This window comes from Equus caballus, chromosome 18 (genome assembly GCF_041296265.1).
Source record: "Equus caballus isolate H_3958 breed thoroughbred chromosome 18, TB-T2T, whole genome shotgun sequence".
Taxonomy (NCBI): domain Eukaryota; kingdom Metazoa; phylum Chordata; class Mammalia; order Perissodactyla; family Equidae; genus Equus; species Equus caballus.
Genome location: NC_091701.1, coordinates 67,019,512 through 67,036,556, shown reverse-complemented (window position 1 = coordinate 67,036,556; position 17,045 = coordinate 67,019,512). Strand labels below are relative to the sequence as shown.

The following is a 17,045-nucleotide window of genomic DNA, read 5'->3' as shown; positions in this document are numbered from 1 at the left end:
TTAAAGATTTTAAAAAGTTTTACTTGATAAGTTCTTATGACCACTTCTCTTGAAATATTCCTTAGAGTTACACTAATAAGCAATAGGCCAGCTTCTACTTTTTTTGTTGCAAATTACTGATTTGTGTTTTGAGTATTTCACTTTAATTTTAAGACACTTACACAAATCAGTATACCCGAAATCACTATTTTTATTATATGACTTACATCTGTAAAATCAAATACTTCAACTGTATTAAGGCAGCTTGCCATTAAGACTACTTCCATAAATTTTTTTTTGAGGAAGATTAGCCCTGAGCTAACATCTGCCGCCAACCCTCCTCTTTTTTGCTGAGGAAGACTGGTGCTGAGCTAACATCTGTGCTCATCTTCCTCTACATCATATGTGGGATGCCTACCACAGCATGGCTTGACATGTGGTGAGTAGGTCCACACCCAGGATCTGAACCCACGAACCCCGGGCCACTGGACTAGCCCCAAGACAATTCCCATAAATTTGCTGGTAAACTGAATAATCCTTTTGTAATGTAATCATTCCCTCCTTTACATTCTGTATAAAACGGCACGTATGTATTTCAAGTTAATGGTTCAAAAGAATAAAAAATATCAATCATACACATACATATCTATGGGTGATTTTTTCTTAAATCCAAGCTTTGAACTCATTGTTTAAACATAAATTTTTTATTAATTAAAAAAACCTTAGCATTAGAACACGTAAGTATAAGAAAGGATTTCATTCAACATGAAAATGTTTCCATAAAAATATAAAATTCGGAATGTCTGTACTCTGCGCTACCCTTACCCTCAGCTTTCTGTTTCCCTACCTCATGAGATTAGCAGGAGAATATAATAGCAAACCATACCATTGTCAGAAAATACCGGAGGTGAGGAGTGGGGATGCTGGCAAGGAAAGCAGGGTGGACTCAGAAAAAGGTAGCCTCCTCACACTTCTGGTGAGCAACGATGACCCAAAATTGGGAGCAACCTTTCTTGCCCATCCCTGGACTTAGCAGAGTTGACTATCTTAAAATCAACCTGCATCATTTAGGAAGAAGCTGCAAAGACCCAGCTCTACTGCTGGAACTCACCTGGGTCCAGTTGGGTCTACATTTGATGATTCTGTCACGCTGTCTTAACCATTCACTGATTTATTGTAGGCCATATGGCTCTATGGAAGATGCGGGTACCATGCAGAGAATACCAGAATCACCAAGAAAAAATATGGCTTCTCTAGCTCACAGTACTAGTAGAGTCTAGTAGATTCTCTGAGGGTGACATCCATAAAATCCTTTTTAGGGATATTGCCTCAACCTACTATTTCTGTGATAACTACTCCCCAAAAAAGCTGTACCTAAACCAAGTTGTGAGCCTCTGTATACTCTTAAGTGATTATTCTACTTCTTCCAAAAATATACTCTGTGGATCAAAAGTTGTATAATTTAAAAAGTTGGCTTGATAACTAACCTTAATCTTTCTACTACATCCCAACTCTGTTGTGTCAAATAGTGATTTCTTCTAGTAACGTTTGTACAAAACAAAGAGGACAGAAATTGCTAGAGATTTCCTTTCCTGTCTCTAATTTAATTACTCCATGATTGTCCCTTTAAAAACAATTCTACATTTAACCAACCACTTCTCCAAAATGCCAAGGTCAATTGAATTCTATTTCTATTCTCCAAAGAGCCAGCCACCTGACTTAAAGTTGGTGTCACTGAGCAAAGGCAGCCCTGGAACTCTGAGTTCTAGTACTAACTCTGCCAGCGATTTGCTCGATGGTCCTGAATAAATGATTACACTATCATCTTTAAGGGGAGGGTGATGATAAGATGAAGATGATGCTAATACTTTATAAGGTTACATGGATTTTTGCTGTAACTAGTTCAAAGCATTTTACAGATACTAACTTGTTCATTCTTTAAACACATTAGTGAACAGTAATACTGCAGCTTAGATGAACAAACTGAAGTGCTAAAAGGCAAAATAGGACCTTAGTGGTTACAGTGTAATATTTATGTTAAGTAAAAAAATATAGAACACAATATTGTTTTCCAACACTAAAATTTTTTAAATTACAATGTATAGAGCTCCATGAAAATTTATTTAAATCGGAAATGCTTTGCAATTCACTGCTAAAGACAGTGAAGGATAACACGCATAAGCATGTTTCACAAATTCATGAAATACAGTGTGTTCCTCAGAGGAAGGAATTGTATTTCAAGAGCTCATTTCATCATATGACCCTGTGTCCTGGGCAGGAAACCTTTTTTTGGACCAGGCACAGGTTCAGAATGTTTTAGCTGTGCAGCAGCTAGCATTTGAACTTGCAGTACCTCCATCAGAAGCATCTCTAATACTGCAAATTATTACTGGTGCTTCCTACCAGAGACAGTGAGGAATTGTGACAGTGAGTGAGTCCAGTGTGTCAAGAGAAGAAACAGAACCTTAGAGGTTATATTAGCTATCAGTTATTAAAAACTGACTCTGGTCCAGTTACTGAGTTTCAAGAAATTATAATACTATTAGAAAGTTAAAATTACATAAAAGCATTTAAACTTCAGATAAGCACAATTTTTCTCAATGTTTTAGATAAAAAGTAAATTAAAAACTTAGGAAATATCCTAGAAATTCATACAAAAAATCTTCCCTTGACAAAAATTCATTTTAGATAATTATGTTAAAGGGATTTTTAATTGTTTCTTTTTTTTGCTAACTTTTAGATGAACACTTGGGCACAGAAACAAGAGTCTGAAAACTAACGGTCGTCAAGATTCAGCTGAAATATGGATATTGCCTGGATGACTGAACTGTCTTTTCCTTTCTGCGTATGAGTATGCCTGCCTGCCTGCACACAATTGAACACTTATATTAAGCACTCTGACTTCAGAACCTCCTCCCTGATACTCCACTGTGGGAGACTAGCAACAGGGAGATCTTGGCCCCCGCTTTTCTCCTCTCAACAGAGTTCTACCACCTGTGAGGAGACTGCATTTAGGAAGCAAGATATCCCAGCTGCTTCAAAAACTCCTGTGCTTAACCACATGGCTACAAGAGACAGAAGAAGTCCCCTACACTGGAGCAGGAGGCAGGGACCATCAGAATAATGCTGGGGGCTTCCCCCTATCCTTTTACAGTTATGCGAGCCCACAAATAAGACAATCTCAACTTCCATCTTCAAAATAGAATGAGCTAGTCATTCTGCCCACTTTAAGCCACAGAGGTTTAATGTAAAGTAAAACAACAATAAATCTACAGACCCCATACAATCTCATCACAAAATTATGTATAATGAACTTGACAGATCAAAATAATACCCAGTGCACTGTAATCACTGTAAAAATGTTGGATGAATGAATCAATAAACATGAGTATTATGCAGTAGATGGCTGGCAACTCTTCTAATTCTTCCCAGGAAAAAACAAGAGAAAAAAATAAACATATGCTATAGAAAAAAGACCTTTGGTGAGACTCAGAAGGAATTTACCTAGGAATGGTTGTTAAATTTTAGAAAGGATTTTCCCAAAATGTTGAGGAGTTTGCATGAACTTTGAAAGGTGAGGTGAAAAACCACTTGCTGAAAAGGGAATGGGCAAGCTGATGACATCATCACCTGTATGACACAGCCGCACACTACTTTCCACATTCAAGTCCGGGGTAAAAATAACATTCATCTGTATGGCACATGATAATATTCACAATACTCTAATATGTACTATTTCATTTGACCCTCAAATCATTATTCTCACTTTATAGACATTAAAAAAAAAAGACTCAGAAAGGTTAACCCATCTTATGGTCAAGTCTCATATTCAAACACTTGGGAATGAGAATTAGGCTCTGACTCCTCATTCAAAGTTTGTTCTGATTCTAAGACAACAAAACCATTCTGTAATCTTCCTAAAACTAAGGTATAATTTAGTTTCTATTTAAAATCCAGTTCAAAAAACTTATGTAAGTTTCTTAAACATTTCTTTGAAAGGAGAAAGATAATTTCTAATATAATGTATAAAGAATAGCAACCTAAAGGGGCTGGCCCCGTGGCCGAGTGGTTAAGTTCGCGCGCTCCGCTGCAGGCGGCCCAGTGTTTCGTTGGTTCGAATCCTGGGCGCGGACATGGCACTGCTCATCAGACCACGCTGAGGCAGCGTCCCACATACCACAACTAGAAGAACCCACAACGAAGAATATACAACTATGTACCGGGGGGCTTTGGGGAGAAAAAGGAAATAATAAAAAAAAATCTTTAAAAAAAATAGCAACCTAAAAAGAAACAAAACATTTTATTATGGGTATTTTATTATGTGATAGGAACAATATATACGGTCTTCAGAAAAAATTTTATGAACAGGTCAAAACAGGATTTTCACTATTTCTAGCTCATTCTAGTCAGTATGCTTAGTAATCAGCATGAGGAATTTAACATCAAAGAACGACAAATATCCCGAAATTACTGCTCTACAAATAATAAATTTCAAGAGAAGTTATGCTTGATGATATGATTTAAAAAAAAAAAAAAGCCATATCGGTCAATTTGTGTCAGTCACTGATACATTCATCACAGATTATGGAGGCAGAAATTTATTTTTAAATATCAATAGGATACTTTGTAGATATGAAAAGAATGTTTTACTCCTTTGGAGTGTTTAATTCTAAGACTGGAAGTCATTTTATAATTGACAAATTAGGAAACTGCCCATTCTTTTAAAGTATATAAATAAAGAATATAGAATAGATATATTTTAAATTTCTCCAGCTAATTCTGCTGAAAGTCTACTTAATTTTTTTCTTTTTATAACTAAAATTATTAACATCTTTAAATAATCTAACAAAAATTTATTTCAGCAATTGGAGTTTTGGGTGACGGCTGTTTCAATAGTGTGACAAAACTATATCCCAATTACACATCATCACTATACTAAGCCTGAGATGGTTTACATCTCTATGACTTTAAAATTGTCTGCATCAGTTAGTTTGGCAGATAAAATAGCCAAATCATTAATTTTTATTATGTAACGGCAATCTCCATCCAGAGTTTTCAAAATAAACTGGAGCCTTTAAAATAAATATGCACCTTCTATTCTACATGAAAGCTCAATTCTTTCTGAAAGGTGAAGAATATTCAGTAAGCTTCAAAAGTGAAGCTTTTCCCCCTCAAAACATTCCTTAAGTCTTCCTGAATAACAATAATATTTATTTTTAAATGTAATTGACCTTAACAAGCATATATGACTTTCTGTATTTCTGAAATACTATTCAGAAATCTTCCCACGTAAGTTTCAACTTGACTACTGCTTGATAACCTATTAAGCTTACCACTGCAGGCCTGAGTATGTTTACTGTTTTAATGAGGTCCTTTTAAATTATAAATCTCTCTCTAACCATACTAGTAAGAAGGCACTAACTTACTGTGAAGAACTCAGTACTGGGAGGCATGAAATTGGAACTGAATTCTTGGCTTTACCATGGACATACTATGTGTCCCTAAATAGGTCACAATTTTCACATTCCATTTACTTCACTGTGCACAGTTCCTCTGAAGTAAACTACTTAGCACAGCACTTGCATACAGTAGACAGTGAAATATTAGCTGACTGATTATTCGACTGTGTTTTGAAGCTGGAGTGAGAAGACTTGGCATTTGGCTTCACAAGACCTCAGTTTCCTCATCAGTAACATGAGACTGAGCCTTAGAAGACCTAGTGCAGGGTGGCTTACCCATGAAGCAGACTCAGGCAAAGACTAGTGAGCAGGATATTTATTGGGGAGTGCTGCTGGGATGGTCACTTGTGAGGGCAGGGCAGAAAGAGAAGTGGGGCTGTGCCACAGTTACAAGGGGGGACAGCCTGGAGCAGACAAAGCATAGCAGAGTTGCTCTGAATTGGAACAGAGACCTTACAACCCCTCGTCAACCAGCCATTGGATGCAGGTTGCCCTGGATGATGAGAGTAAGGTAACTCTCTTCAGCTGACGAAAGGGCAATCTCCAGAGGGAGACTCAGCTGTGAGTGTTCAGTCACCAATACTCTTGGCAGCTGGGGGAATGAGTGCTCAGTCCCCAAGTGGGGGATCTGGGCAGTGCACCAGGGTCCAATACTACTACCAGGGTCCCTTCCAGTTCTATACTTCCTTTGGCTTTCAGGCACAATCAAACCTAAATCATCAAACAATTTGTCTGTAACGAAATAATACTTACTGTAAGATTCCATTTAGAGCGAGTTCAAGAACAAGTGGAACTAATTTATGTTGATAGAGGTAAGAATAGCTATTACTTCTGACTGACTGGGACGGAGCATGAGAGAACCTCCCAGTACCCATGGGGAGGGGCATAAAGAACCTTCAGGGGTGCTGACAATAGTCCACATCTGGATCTGGAGTATACACATATAAAAGTTCATTGCGCTGTGTGTGTGTGCACACACACATATATCTATGTGCGATTTTCCCAGAGATTCATAAGACAGTACATAAAGCGCTGTTAATATTTTCTAAGATTGACAAATGACATTGCAGTTTAAATCAAAAATAACTTTTTTAAAGTTTATAGTTTCCTATTACTATTGTGATACTTTGTCATTTCTTTTACTCCTTTTGTAACTTTAATGAGCAAAATTCTTTTATGTATTTATACTGAAGGCATTCAAATGCCTCAAAAATGAAACAAAAGACAAAATGATAAACTTAGTTATCACGCAGGTTTAACTAATCAAATAAAGACACAGAGAGTACCACTGGACAAGGACTTGCAAAACTGCCATCTAAAATCAGAACTATAGTGAAGATTTGGATGAATCATATGGCTTATGTACAACATGTTTTAGAAGACTAAGTGTAGTGCTGCCACCTAGCAGACAAAGTTGATAATGACTAATTTCAGTTCTGAAAGATTATACACATCTTAGAAAACATAGAAATGCCAAACTATATATTGTTCAAAAACACTGCCAAAATAAAGCTTAAAGATTTACCTGCCAAGTTTGGACAACAGCTAAAAAATAAAATACATTCTCTAACAAATTACATGATTTCTAAAATAGCCACTGAGAGGTCATATAATAGTACCAGTACTGGGGGCTTCGCAGGTTCCGATACACATCTCATCCCATGTTAAAAACAGACTCTACAAGAGCATAGGGCCATAGGTTCCCATATACAGTCCCTGGGGAGAAAGATGGGCAATGCCCCCTTGTACCCTCCAGTCACTCTTCCCTAAAATCTATTTGGAGACTCAGTGAACTCTAAATAAAGCAAGTGCTGAGAAAGGTAAGAGCAGCACAGAGTGTGCTAGTTTTTGCACAGAGGTTTTAAGCAAGTGCACTTAAGGAATGACAAGGTCTTTCCTCCTTTAGTGATGTCTGAACATCTAGATTCTAACAAGGAAGGGCTCCTAGTCCTCTGTGCTAAAACAGCAAAATCGCCCACTTGAAACTCCAGCTCCTCCTCAACCCACAATTTTTCGTTCTTGCTTAGGCATCACCTTACAGAGCCGCAAAGTCAAAGAGTAAATGAATACCAAGTTGGGACCCTATTCACAAAAAGAAGGAAAAACCCTACACTATGCCAGCACTCAGCAAAGGACCACAATAAGCCTGAAGAATGTATCATTGCTGGGGAGACTAGGCTACTAAATAGATGTCCAGAGACCAGATGAGGAGAGACTAACATGTCATGTCCCTGCCACTTTTCTGGGACAAAAGGTATAAAATCCTACCATTTTATTTATTGCATCTGAGCATTCTCACCTAATTAGAGTCTGCCACCCTAAGCACAAATGAAGGGTTATACGGCTACCGGGCAAACTTAGATAGCTAAAGAGACCCTCACAATTACCATGTCACTCACTAGGACACAGATACTATCACACTATAATACAGAGCTTAACACACACAGAGAAATAGAACAGCACAAAGAAACTAGTATGGAGTCATGGGATAAAACATAACTGAAATAGATGGAAATGAAGAGATCAAGGTTCTAGATGAGCTTTGCCACAAACTAGTTATATAATGTAGGGCAGAGGCAGTGAAGCATAATTGATACTACACGATAGAGTGGGTCAGGCACTGAACTCAGGGGTTTAGACATTAAAAGCACCAAAAAAGCAGTCAAGAGAGCAAAGTTCTAGGACCCAATCAGCCTCTAACTAGCTAGAGGGTAGGCCAAGTCAATTTGCATCTCTAGAGCACAATCTAATAATCTGTACTGACTAGAGTGGTATTTCCAAAGTTGTTGCACAAAACAAGAAAAAAACAGTGATATGTTTCTCAATAAAAGGGTTTCATAGTCAAGTAGGTGCAGAAAATGAACCTACTATAAACCACCAACCTTAGAGATTCACAACATACTTTAGTAAAGGCTCTGAAAAGTGCTTATAGGTAAGATATCTGTTTAATTTTATTTAAAACATTTTTTCCAAGACAATAGGCCACTAAACCACTATTTCGTCTTATAAACATTAACACTACAAAACACATTTTGCTGTTCCTCAAAAAATTAAACAGAATCACCTAGCAATTCTACCTCTGGGTATATACCTAAGAGAAATGAAAGCAGGGTTTCAAACAGACCTTTGTACACTCATATTCATAGCAGCATTATTCACAATAGCCAAACAGTGGAAACAATCCAAATATACCCAGATGTCGACAGGTGACTAGACAAACAAAATGTGGCTTATAGATAGAATGGAATATTATTCAGCCTTAAGAAGGGATGAAATCCTGATACACGTTACAACAAGTATGAACCTTGAAGACATTATGCTAAGTGAAATAAGTCAGACACAAAAGGACAAATATTGTATGATTCCGTTTAAATGACGTACTTAGAATAGTCAAATTCAGAGAGACAAAAGGCATAACAGTGGTTACCAGGGGATGGGGGGAAAGGAGAAGGGGGACTTATTATTTAATGGGTACCCAGTTTCAGTTTGGGATGACAAAAAAATTCTGGAGATGGATGGTGATGACGGCTGCACAACAATGTGAATGTACCTAATGCCACTCAAATGTACACTTACAACTGGTTAAAATGGTAAATTTTATGTTATGTATATTTACCACAAGAAAAACCCCACACTCTTTGCCAAATTCTGGGTTGGTTTTCTCTTAATTCTAACATTCTGTGATTATAAAATCACTAAAACAGTCTATATAAATTACCTTACCTCAGCGACACAACAAATTGAGCCCAAAGCTTCTCCACGAAAACCGTAAGTCGTCAAATTTTCAAGATCTTCATGACTGTTTATTTTTGAGGTGTAGTACTTTATTGCCATCACTGGTGCATCAATGGCTTTGATGCCCTCACCATTGTCTCGCACCTCAATTTTATCAAACCCAAAGTTCTCCTATAAAAAGTTAAAAAATACTTTTAGTATGTAATGGCTTTAAACTTACAATATTTAGAAACAGAAAGAAACACAAGTGAAATAATTTTGTCATCTATTTATCTTTTATGGAAACTTAACATTAAGAAAGCAAGAGTTGAATTTCTTAAGTCTACTCATTCCTAGTTATGGTACAACGGGGAAGTCCCTTGTTTTCCCTGGACTCAGATCCAAGCGTAAAATAAGGAACTTGGTCTGATCTTTAAGGTTCCCTTGAATTGTTTCAGTATCAATAGGTATTTATGTCTAAATTTATGTTTAAACGACTAAAAAAATTCTTCTAAATGATATATACCTTTGTATATATAATCTTGCAAACAAATAAAACAGGATACCATGAGCACCAAAACCACCACCTACTTCTTCCCACCAAGAGTCTAGCAGTTATCACTACTCATCCTGACTTTCAATAATTCCTCCCTTCAACTATTTACTGCTTTCACAAGAAATTTAAATATTTACTACATTATAACTCAAAATTTCTTTCTGCAACTAGTCACCTAACAGGCAACTGCTGAGAAAATACAACTAATTTGGCAATCTCAGTGAGTTTTTAACTTGGGAATCAAGGGAAAAAAACCAAACTTCAATTGATAGCTTAGTATTTGCAGTCTAATACTAAACATACACAAACATAATAAAAATAAAATCTAAATTCCTATAGGGATCACACTTTCTATGAATACTATATTCTAAATTTGGTAGTAAATTTCTGTCATAAGCTTGACTTCACAAAGTTTTACGTGTGTGGCCATTTATGTAAGTCATAAAGGGAGAAAAAGTCTTCTTACAATTACAATGACTGTAGTATTTAAAGTAATATCACATCCTTTTAATAGCCTAAAATTATATAATACTGTATGTGTCGGTACTTTTTAGACAAATTAGATATACAAGGTGTTGGGGGGAAGATGCCTAAGATTTAGTTCCTCATCTCTCTCTCAATCTAAAATTAAGTTAACATTCTGGGAATAGCTTCTCTGCTTCATTTATAGAAAAATCATTAACTACAGAAATGCAAATCTTCCAACATAAATAAGAACTCCAGGCATCTGACTAAAATAACACAAAGATCAGTTTAAATGTGTAAAATAATACCAACCTGTTTAACTAATCATGAAAATATTCCTAGTCAGGGTAATTATTGTATGAAAGCAAAATAAAACAGGACTTAATACATAAAGCAACACAGCTGTTTACTTTAAAACTCTACAAAGCAGAGAAAGAGAAACTGAAAAACGTCAAGAGATTAAAATACATAGCCAGATAAAAAGGTGTAATTTACTTTCATAGGAGAACTTCTGTTTGCTTTGTAACACTATTTTAAAAAACTATTTTTCTTCAGAGAACTTTGAGAACAAGATACATATTTGCCCACCTAAGATTCTTAAGTGAAATCTGTCAGATATAACTACCTAATCCTGTTTAATTATTACCAATTGTATTCTAATCAGACTGAATTGACTATATGAAACGTCTAAGAAAAACTGTCTTTCTTTGGGTTTAATAAGTACTTTTCATGTTTATAAAACTTATTTAGAAACAAAATACAGATTTGATATGGTATGGAACAGTGATTCTTAGCATCAACTAGAAACTGGTTAGAGAAGCAAACTTTTGGGCCCCACCTACAATCTGAAGTTCTGGGGCCCAGTAACTGCCCTAACAAACTCTCTGAATTATTCTAATGCCCCCAGTGTGAGGACACTGGCATAGAGGAAAGATCTTGACTGGGCTTTAGAGTCAGAAAGACCTGAATTCCAACCTCAGCTCCACTACTTACTAATTATATCACTGAACAAGTTCTCAGAACCTTAATTATTTGTAAAATGGGTATAATAGTAGCTAATTCACAGAGTTTTTATAAGGGGCAACTGGGATTTTATATATACAAACATATATACAAAATGCATAGGTTTCTTTCCTACAAAGATATTTGTATCACTATTATTTCTAATACTGAAATATTAGAAATAACATAAATGTCTGATAATTAAATGATTACCAAAAAAAGTATTCTTACAGTCACTCAAACAAATTTATTTACCATTTATGTGCCAAGTACTGGCCAGGTATAGTGGACACAAAACCAGAAAAAATACAGACCTTATTTTATCAGCTAGTAATTTATAACAGGGGAGGTAGACACAAACTAATTGTAATAAATCATAATGAGTGTGATAGGTCACATTAACTCAAATTATTTAATACATAGCACTTTTTTTTTTTTTTGAGGAAGATTAGCCCTGAGCTAACATCTGCTGCCAATCCTCCAATTTTTGCTGAGGAATGCTGGCCCTGAGCTAACAACTATGCCCATCTTCCTCTACTTTATATGTGGCATGCCTGCCACAGCATGGCTTGCCAAGTGGTACCATGCCCACACCTGGGATCCGAACCAGTGAACCCCGGGCTGCTGAAGCGGAATGTGCGAACTTAACCGCTGCACCACTGGGCCGGCCCCAGCACTTAAATTTTAAAATGTGAAAACTACGAAGCAACATGGGAAATGGTTTTAAAATACGATTAGGTGAAAAGATGCAAAGGAGAATATATAAAGCAAGTAAATATGAATAACCAAGGATAGATATTAATAGAAAATACAGATAAATTAAATTTATGTTTTAGGTGATGGAGCACTAAATAAGTTTGCTTTTATAATTTCCTTTAGTGTTACTAATGTGGATTTAAACTAATCAACTAATGTTGACAAATTAAAATTTACTTCTAAGAATTTACTCTTAAAATAACAAAGCGTCCTGGGGCCAGCCCTGTTGCTGAGTGGTGGGGTTCTGCACTCTGCTTCGGAGGCCCAGGGTTTCGCTGATTCAGATCCTGGGCAGAGACCTAGCACTGCTCCTCAAGCCATGCTGAGGCAGCGTCCCACACAGCAGAACTAGAAGGACCTACAACTAGAATATACAACTGTGTACTGGGGAGCTTTGGGGAGAAAAAGGAAAAAAATAAAAACATTGGCAACAGATGTCAGCTCAGGGCCAATCTTAAAAAAAAAAAGTGCTTTAAAAACAAACAAACAAACAAAACCAAAGGGTCCAATGTCCTAAGAATTTACTGGTACAAAGAAAGAAAAGAAAGGTAATAGTTGTAAGGAGAAAACATTTGTCCTGCCCTTTTTTGCTTTAAAGGTATTTGGCTCCTCAGGGACTCTCACCAGTTTAACATCTATGCTTGTGGCACCAGCATCCAAGGAGTTTTCAATGAGCTCTTTTACAACACTGACCACTGAAGTGATTATCTGAGAACTTGAAAGGAGGCGAACTGTTGCTGCAGGCAACTGTTTCATTCTAGCTTTTACCACGCAGTAGCTAGAAGATAAAAATAGAGTTGTAAAAATAAAAATCGTTAAACATTCCTAACAGAACTGACAGCAACAACAATAATAAGAGCAGCTCACATTTACTGAGCCTCAGTGTACTGAGCAGGTCTACTGTAAGCACGCACAATATTAAATCACTTATTTCTTACAAATACTCTTTGAAATAGATGCCATTATCATCTCCTTATTATAAGACTAAGGCACAGAGAAGTTAGTTGGTAAATCACACTATGGTAATAACTGAAGAATAAGCACTACTGTGCTATAATAAGTGTAATATATGCTCTGCTTGGCTAGGAATGACCAAGTGGTGCTGTCACCTTGGGATGCGGACATCAGTCAGTTATGTGCCTTAACGGCAGTCTCACTTAAACATTATTAGTCATCCACACGTTCTGATGAGTTACAATGTCTTTTTCAATTATCTAGCCCTTTTGGAGTTAGGATATGTAGAACCTAGAATTACTATTAATCTGAACTAGCCAGATCCCAGATAGATCAGATAACTATCCTCTACACAAGTCTATCTAAAACATTATTCTAATCATGTGGTTCCCTAAAGCCTAAATAAAATAAAGCTCAAATCTCTGTGATAGTATTCAAGGTCCTTTACATGCCGATCCAACCTGTATGTCTAAAATCTCTCTGCCAGTGATTGTTTTAGCCATGAAACCCTTTGTTTGAAACTATTTCAAACAAAGAAACAAAAAATCTTATATGGAAATCTCTCATGTAAAATATGCAGGGAGTGGGGTTTGCATCTGCCTTAATGTCTGATTTCAGGAAAAGAAAAAAACGCTAGCTTGACAACATGTAATTCCCCTATAGAGTCAAGATTTCCTTTGACAAATAAAGGCGGAGGGGGGAGGAACCTAGATACTTCCTAAATTTACCATGACTAGTTACATGCTCACAAGATGATTTGATCCTATGGAATCTAGGGTCAAACAAAACAGCAATGCCAAAAACAAGCAAACCAACCAACCAAAAAGGTGTCCATTTAAGATTCTTTCTCAGGCAACATAAGATATAAGACAATCAGAGTCAGTTAAAGTAAGAGTCAGTAACTGAGCAAGAAATGGAGTATAGCCACTGTGACAATCACACAGGATTTTAAGGGATGCATTTCTGGGAAGAGGTAAATATACTGAGTTCTGAGTGGTGTTAACTGTTCACAATTCATAAATATAACTATATTTTGATTAGCACAGTGGAAAAACATACCAGATTTGGAGTCTAAAGAACAGGTTTTGGGGTTCATCTTTATTACATGTAAACTGAAGCAAATCACTTAAATCACTCTGTAATCAATTCATCACCTGGATAAATGGAGATAATGCCTCACTGGTCTGTTGTGAGGATCAAGAAAGAAAGCACATGTAAAATGTTGTGTAAATGATAAGGCCATATAAAATGTACATTATGATGATGAGAGATGACTATGTAAAGAAATGCTGGGAATTCTTTTTTAATTCTAACAATTACTTTCTAATTAATCTATATATTTGATTTAGTTTTGGGGTACCTAGTTTTAAGGAGAGTAACTGTGAACAACTACTTCTCAAGAGTTTTTGTGGCTCTCAAGGGCTGGGAGGCTCTTCCCAATAAGTCAGGAAAATAGTAGACAGTCAGGCTGCTCCACTGTCGTAACATTCACACAAACTAGTGCTGTCATAAACAAAAGGCACCCTCTGTACTCTCCCCAAGCTTCAGACTGGCCTCAAGGGTAAGGCTGTAGAGCTGCATTGTCCAGTATGGTAGCCACTAGTCACACATGGCTATTGAGCACTTGAAACGTGGCTACTCCAAATTGAGATGTGCTAATATACTCTGGACTTCAAACTCAGCATAAAAATATACAAAATCTTATTTTTTTTTACATTGATTACAGGATAAAATGATATTCTGGATATACTGGTTTACATAAAATATATTATTAAACTTAATCTCACTTTATTGTTTTGCTCTTTTTAATGTAACTATTAGAAAATTTAAAATCATATATGTGGCTTACATTGTTCCATAGGACAGCACTGGATAAAGTAGTAGTTAAAAAAGCAGGCTCTGAAATCACACTGCTTTTGGTTCTATCCTAGCCTTTACACTAAAGCTATATAATGCTGGGGAAATTAAAATTACACTCTAAAACTCAATCATCTAATCTACAAAATGGGGATAATAATAATAACATATGGTTGTGCTGAGAAGTAAAGATAATGTATATAATTGATTACAATGTTTGGCACACATATGCTAAAAGATCCTAGGATACTTGGACTTAATTGAGTTCCTCCAAACTCCCAAATGAATAAACTCCCCACCACTTCTAACCCCTGTCCCCAAAGGGACTAACCCATGGCCTGGCATGAGGTTAGGCTTGCATTCAAGAAATTTTCTACCTTTGTTTGAGAATCCCAAGGATCTGAGAAAAATACTGATCAATGAAGCCTTGGGGTATAAACCTAGCCTCACCTTAACCTTCATTCTTTCTGGGCAATCTCCTTATTAATGTCATCATCTTTGTTTCTTCCTCTACAATCCCTCTTCTAAAGTCGTCTATTTTTTTTCCCCTCAAGTCCCTAATTTCATCCCAATCTTTCTCATTCTTCTAGTTAACCGAGATCAAGTCTACAGCATGAACTCTATCTTCACACACACCTTAGCTCCTCCACCCCATCGTGTCTTCTGGTTTCTTAAAATGTCTGCACTTCTACCCATGTTCTTCTTCCCTCAGTCTCAGGTCAACGTCTCTTCCTCCTACGCTATAGCACACTTACATCTAGTTTCTTTATCCAGTCCTCCCACAGGCATCTTGGCCTGAAGCAAAAACAAACAAAAAATTCTTCCCTCAACCCCATTACCCCAATGATTATCTTCTTTTTTTACATAGCCAAACTTGAATAAATAACCTATATTCACTGTCACCAATTCTCTATCACCAACTTATTTTTAAAACCCTTGCAAAATGGCTTATACCAAAACCACCGTCAGGATTCTGTTCTCCTCAGGTTCACCAATGATCTCTTACATCATCAAATTCTTTTCTCAGGACTCATGTTCCCGGACATACCTGAAGCACATAACATTGATGATACCCCCTAATTCTCAAGAATCTTTCCATCTATACCTCTTTGATCTCTTCGTGTTTTCTTCACTCTCTTCCCAGAAATGTGGGCATTCCCAATTCCTCTCTCCTCTTCTCAGATATCTTAAAACCCAAAGCTTTAGTTACACAATAATATCTAAATCTACATCCTCAACAATGATCTCTCTCTCCCCAAGTTAAGACAAGCATTTCTAATCATTAATATCAGTTACCTCAAAATAAATATTTGTAAAACAGAATTTATCTTCCTGCTCCCCTCCTCATGCCATCCACCTAATTTTTGCTGTTTCTCTTAATAACACTGTCTTTTGTGACCAAGGTCAAAAACTTCAATACTCCTTTGCCAGCAATCCCACCCTATTTGCACCTCCACCTTCCCCTAATGCAATCCTATTATCATTCCAGACCCAGTTCCAATAACATTTCTAACATGTCCCTTCTGATCACCCAACCAGGAATGATTCTTCCCTCCCCCTACATTCCTAAACAACTTGGCTTACATCCCTCACGGGACACTTATCCCGCCCTGTCCTGACCTATACAACTTTTGAATCCAGGGAATCATGTGCTATATATTTCTGGATGCAACACAGAATAATCAGAGTACTTCACTCATGGCAAGCACTTCATGAGTATTAATGAAAGGCCACAAAAAACAATTTTATCAGCACCTTCCTCATGGCAATGTAAACATTAGCAAGAGCATCCTCCTTCCCAGCAAGTCACCATTGCCTTAACTCCTTCCCTTTATATACTCTATTTTAACTAACTTCTCTATCATCCAGTACCTCATCTGTATCTCTTAACCAGACATTTTTCTGAACTCCAGGGCCTTACTTCCAACTACCTTCTATATAAAATCATTTAGATGGCTTGGAGGCACCCTAAACTTAACATGTCCCAAATCGATCTCAGAATCTTTCTCTAACTTTATTCCTATACTTATTGTTTTATAATAAAAATGATAGCTAACATAAGCAACTTTATATATATTACCCCATTTAATCCTCACAACAATCCTATGTATACTATCACTCCTCTATCACAAATGAGATTTAAAAGCTTGCTACTTGATCAAGATTACAAAACTGGTAAGTGACAGATGCACACTTGCATACCTTAGCATGTTTGACGCCAAAGGCCATGCTCATGCAGTCTCACAAGGCAAAATTAGAAACCTTGAAGCCATCCTAGAAATTCTTCTCTCTCTCTACACCCT

General features: G+C 36.7%; 1 protein-coding gene across 20 annotated transcripts in view; it reads right to left on the bottom strand.

The window, feature by feature from the left end:
• The window catches only part of PMS1 (PMS1 homolog 1, mismatch repair system component), a 96,836-nt gene that overhangs the window by 57,922 nt on the left and 21,869 nt on the right, over nt 1–17,045 (bottom strand). For 17 of the 20 annotated variants that reach the window (XM_023622196.2, XM_023622190.2, XM_023622201.2 and 14 more), the window contains 2 exons: nt 12,556–12,709; nt 9,162–9,344 (listed from right to left, as the gene is read on the bottom strand). In XM_023622196.2, the coding sequence (XP_023477964.2) occupies nt 9,162–9,344; nt 12,556–12,687 (315 nt within the window). In that variant the 5' untranslated portion in view covers nt 12,688–12,709. Of the gene's footprint in view, nt 1–9,161; nt 9,345–12,555; nt 12,710–15,378; nt 15,538–17,045 lie in introns of all 20 variants that reach the window. The other 3 variants (XM_070241415.1, XM_070241420.1, XM_070241416.1) reach the window with 1 other exon arrangement.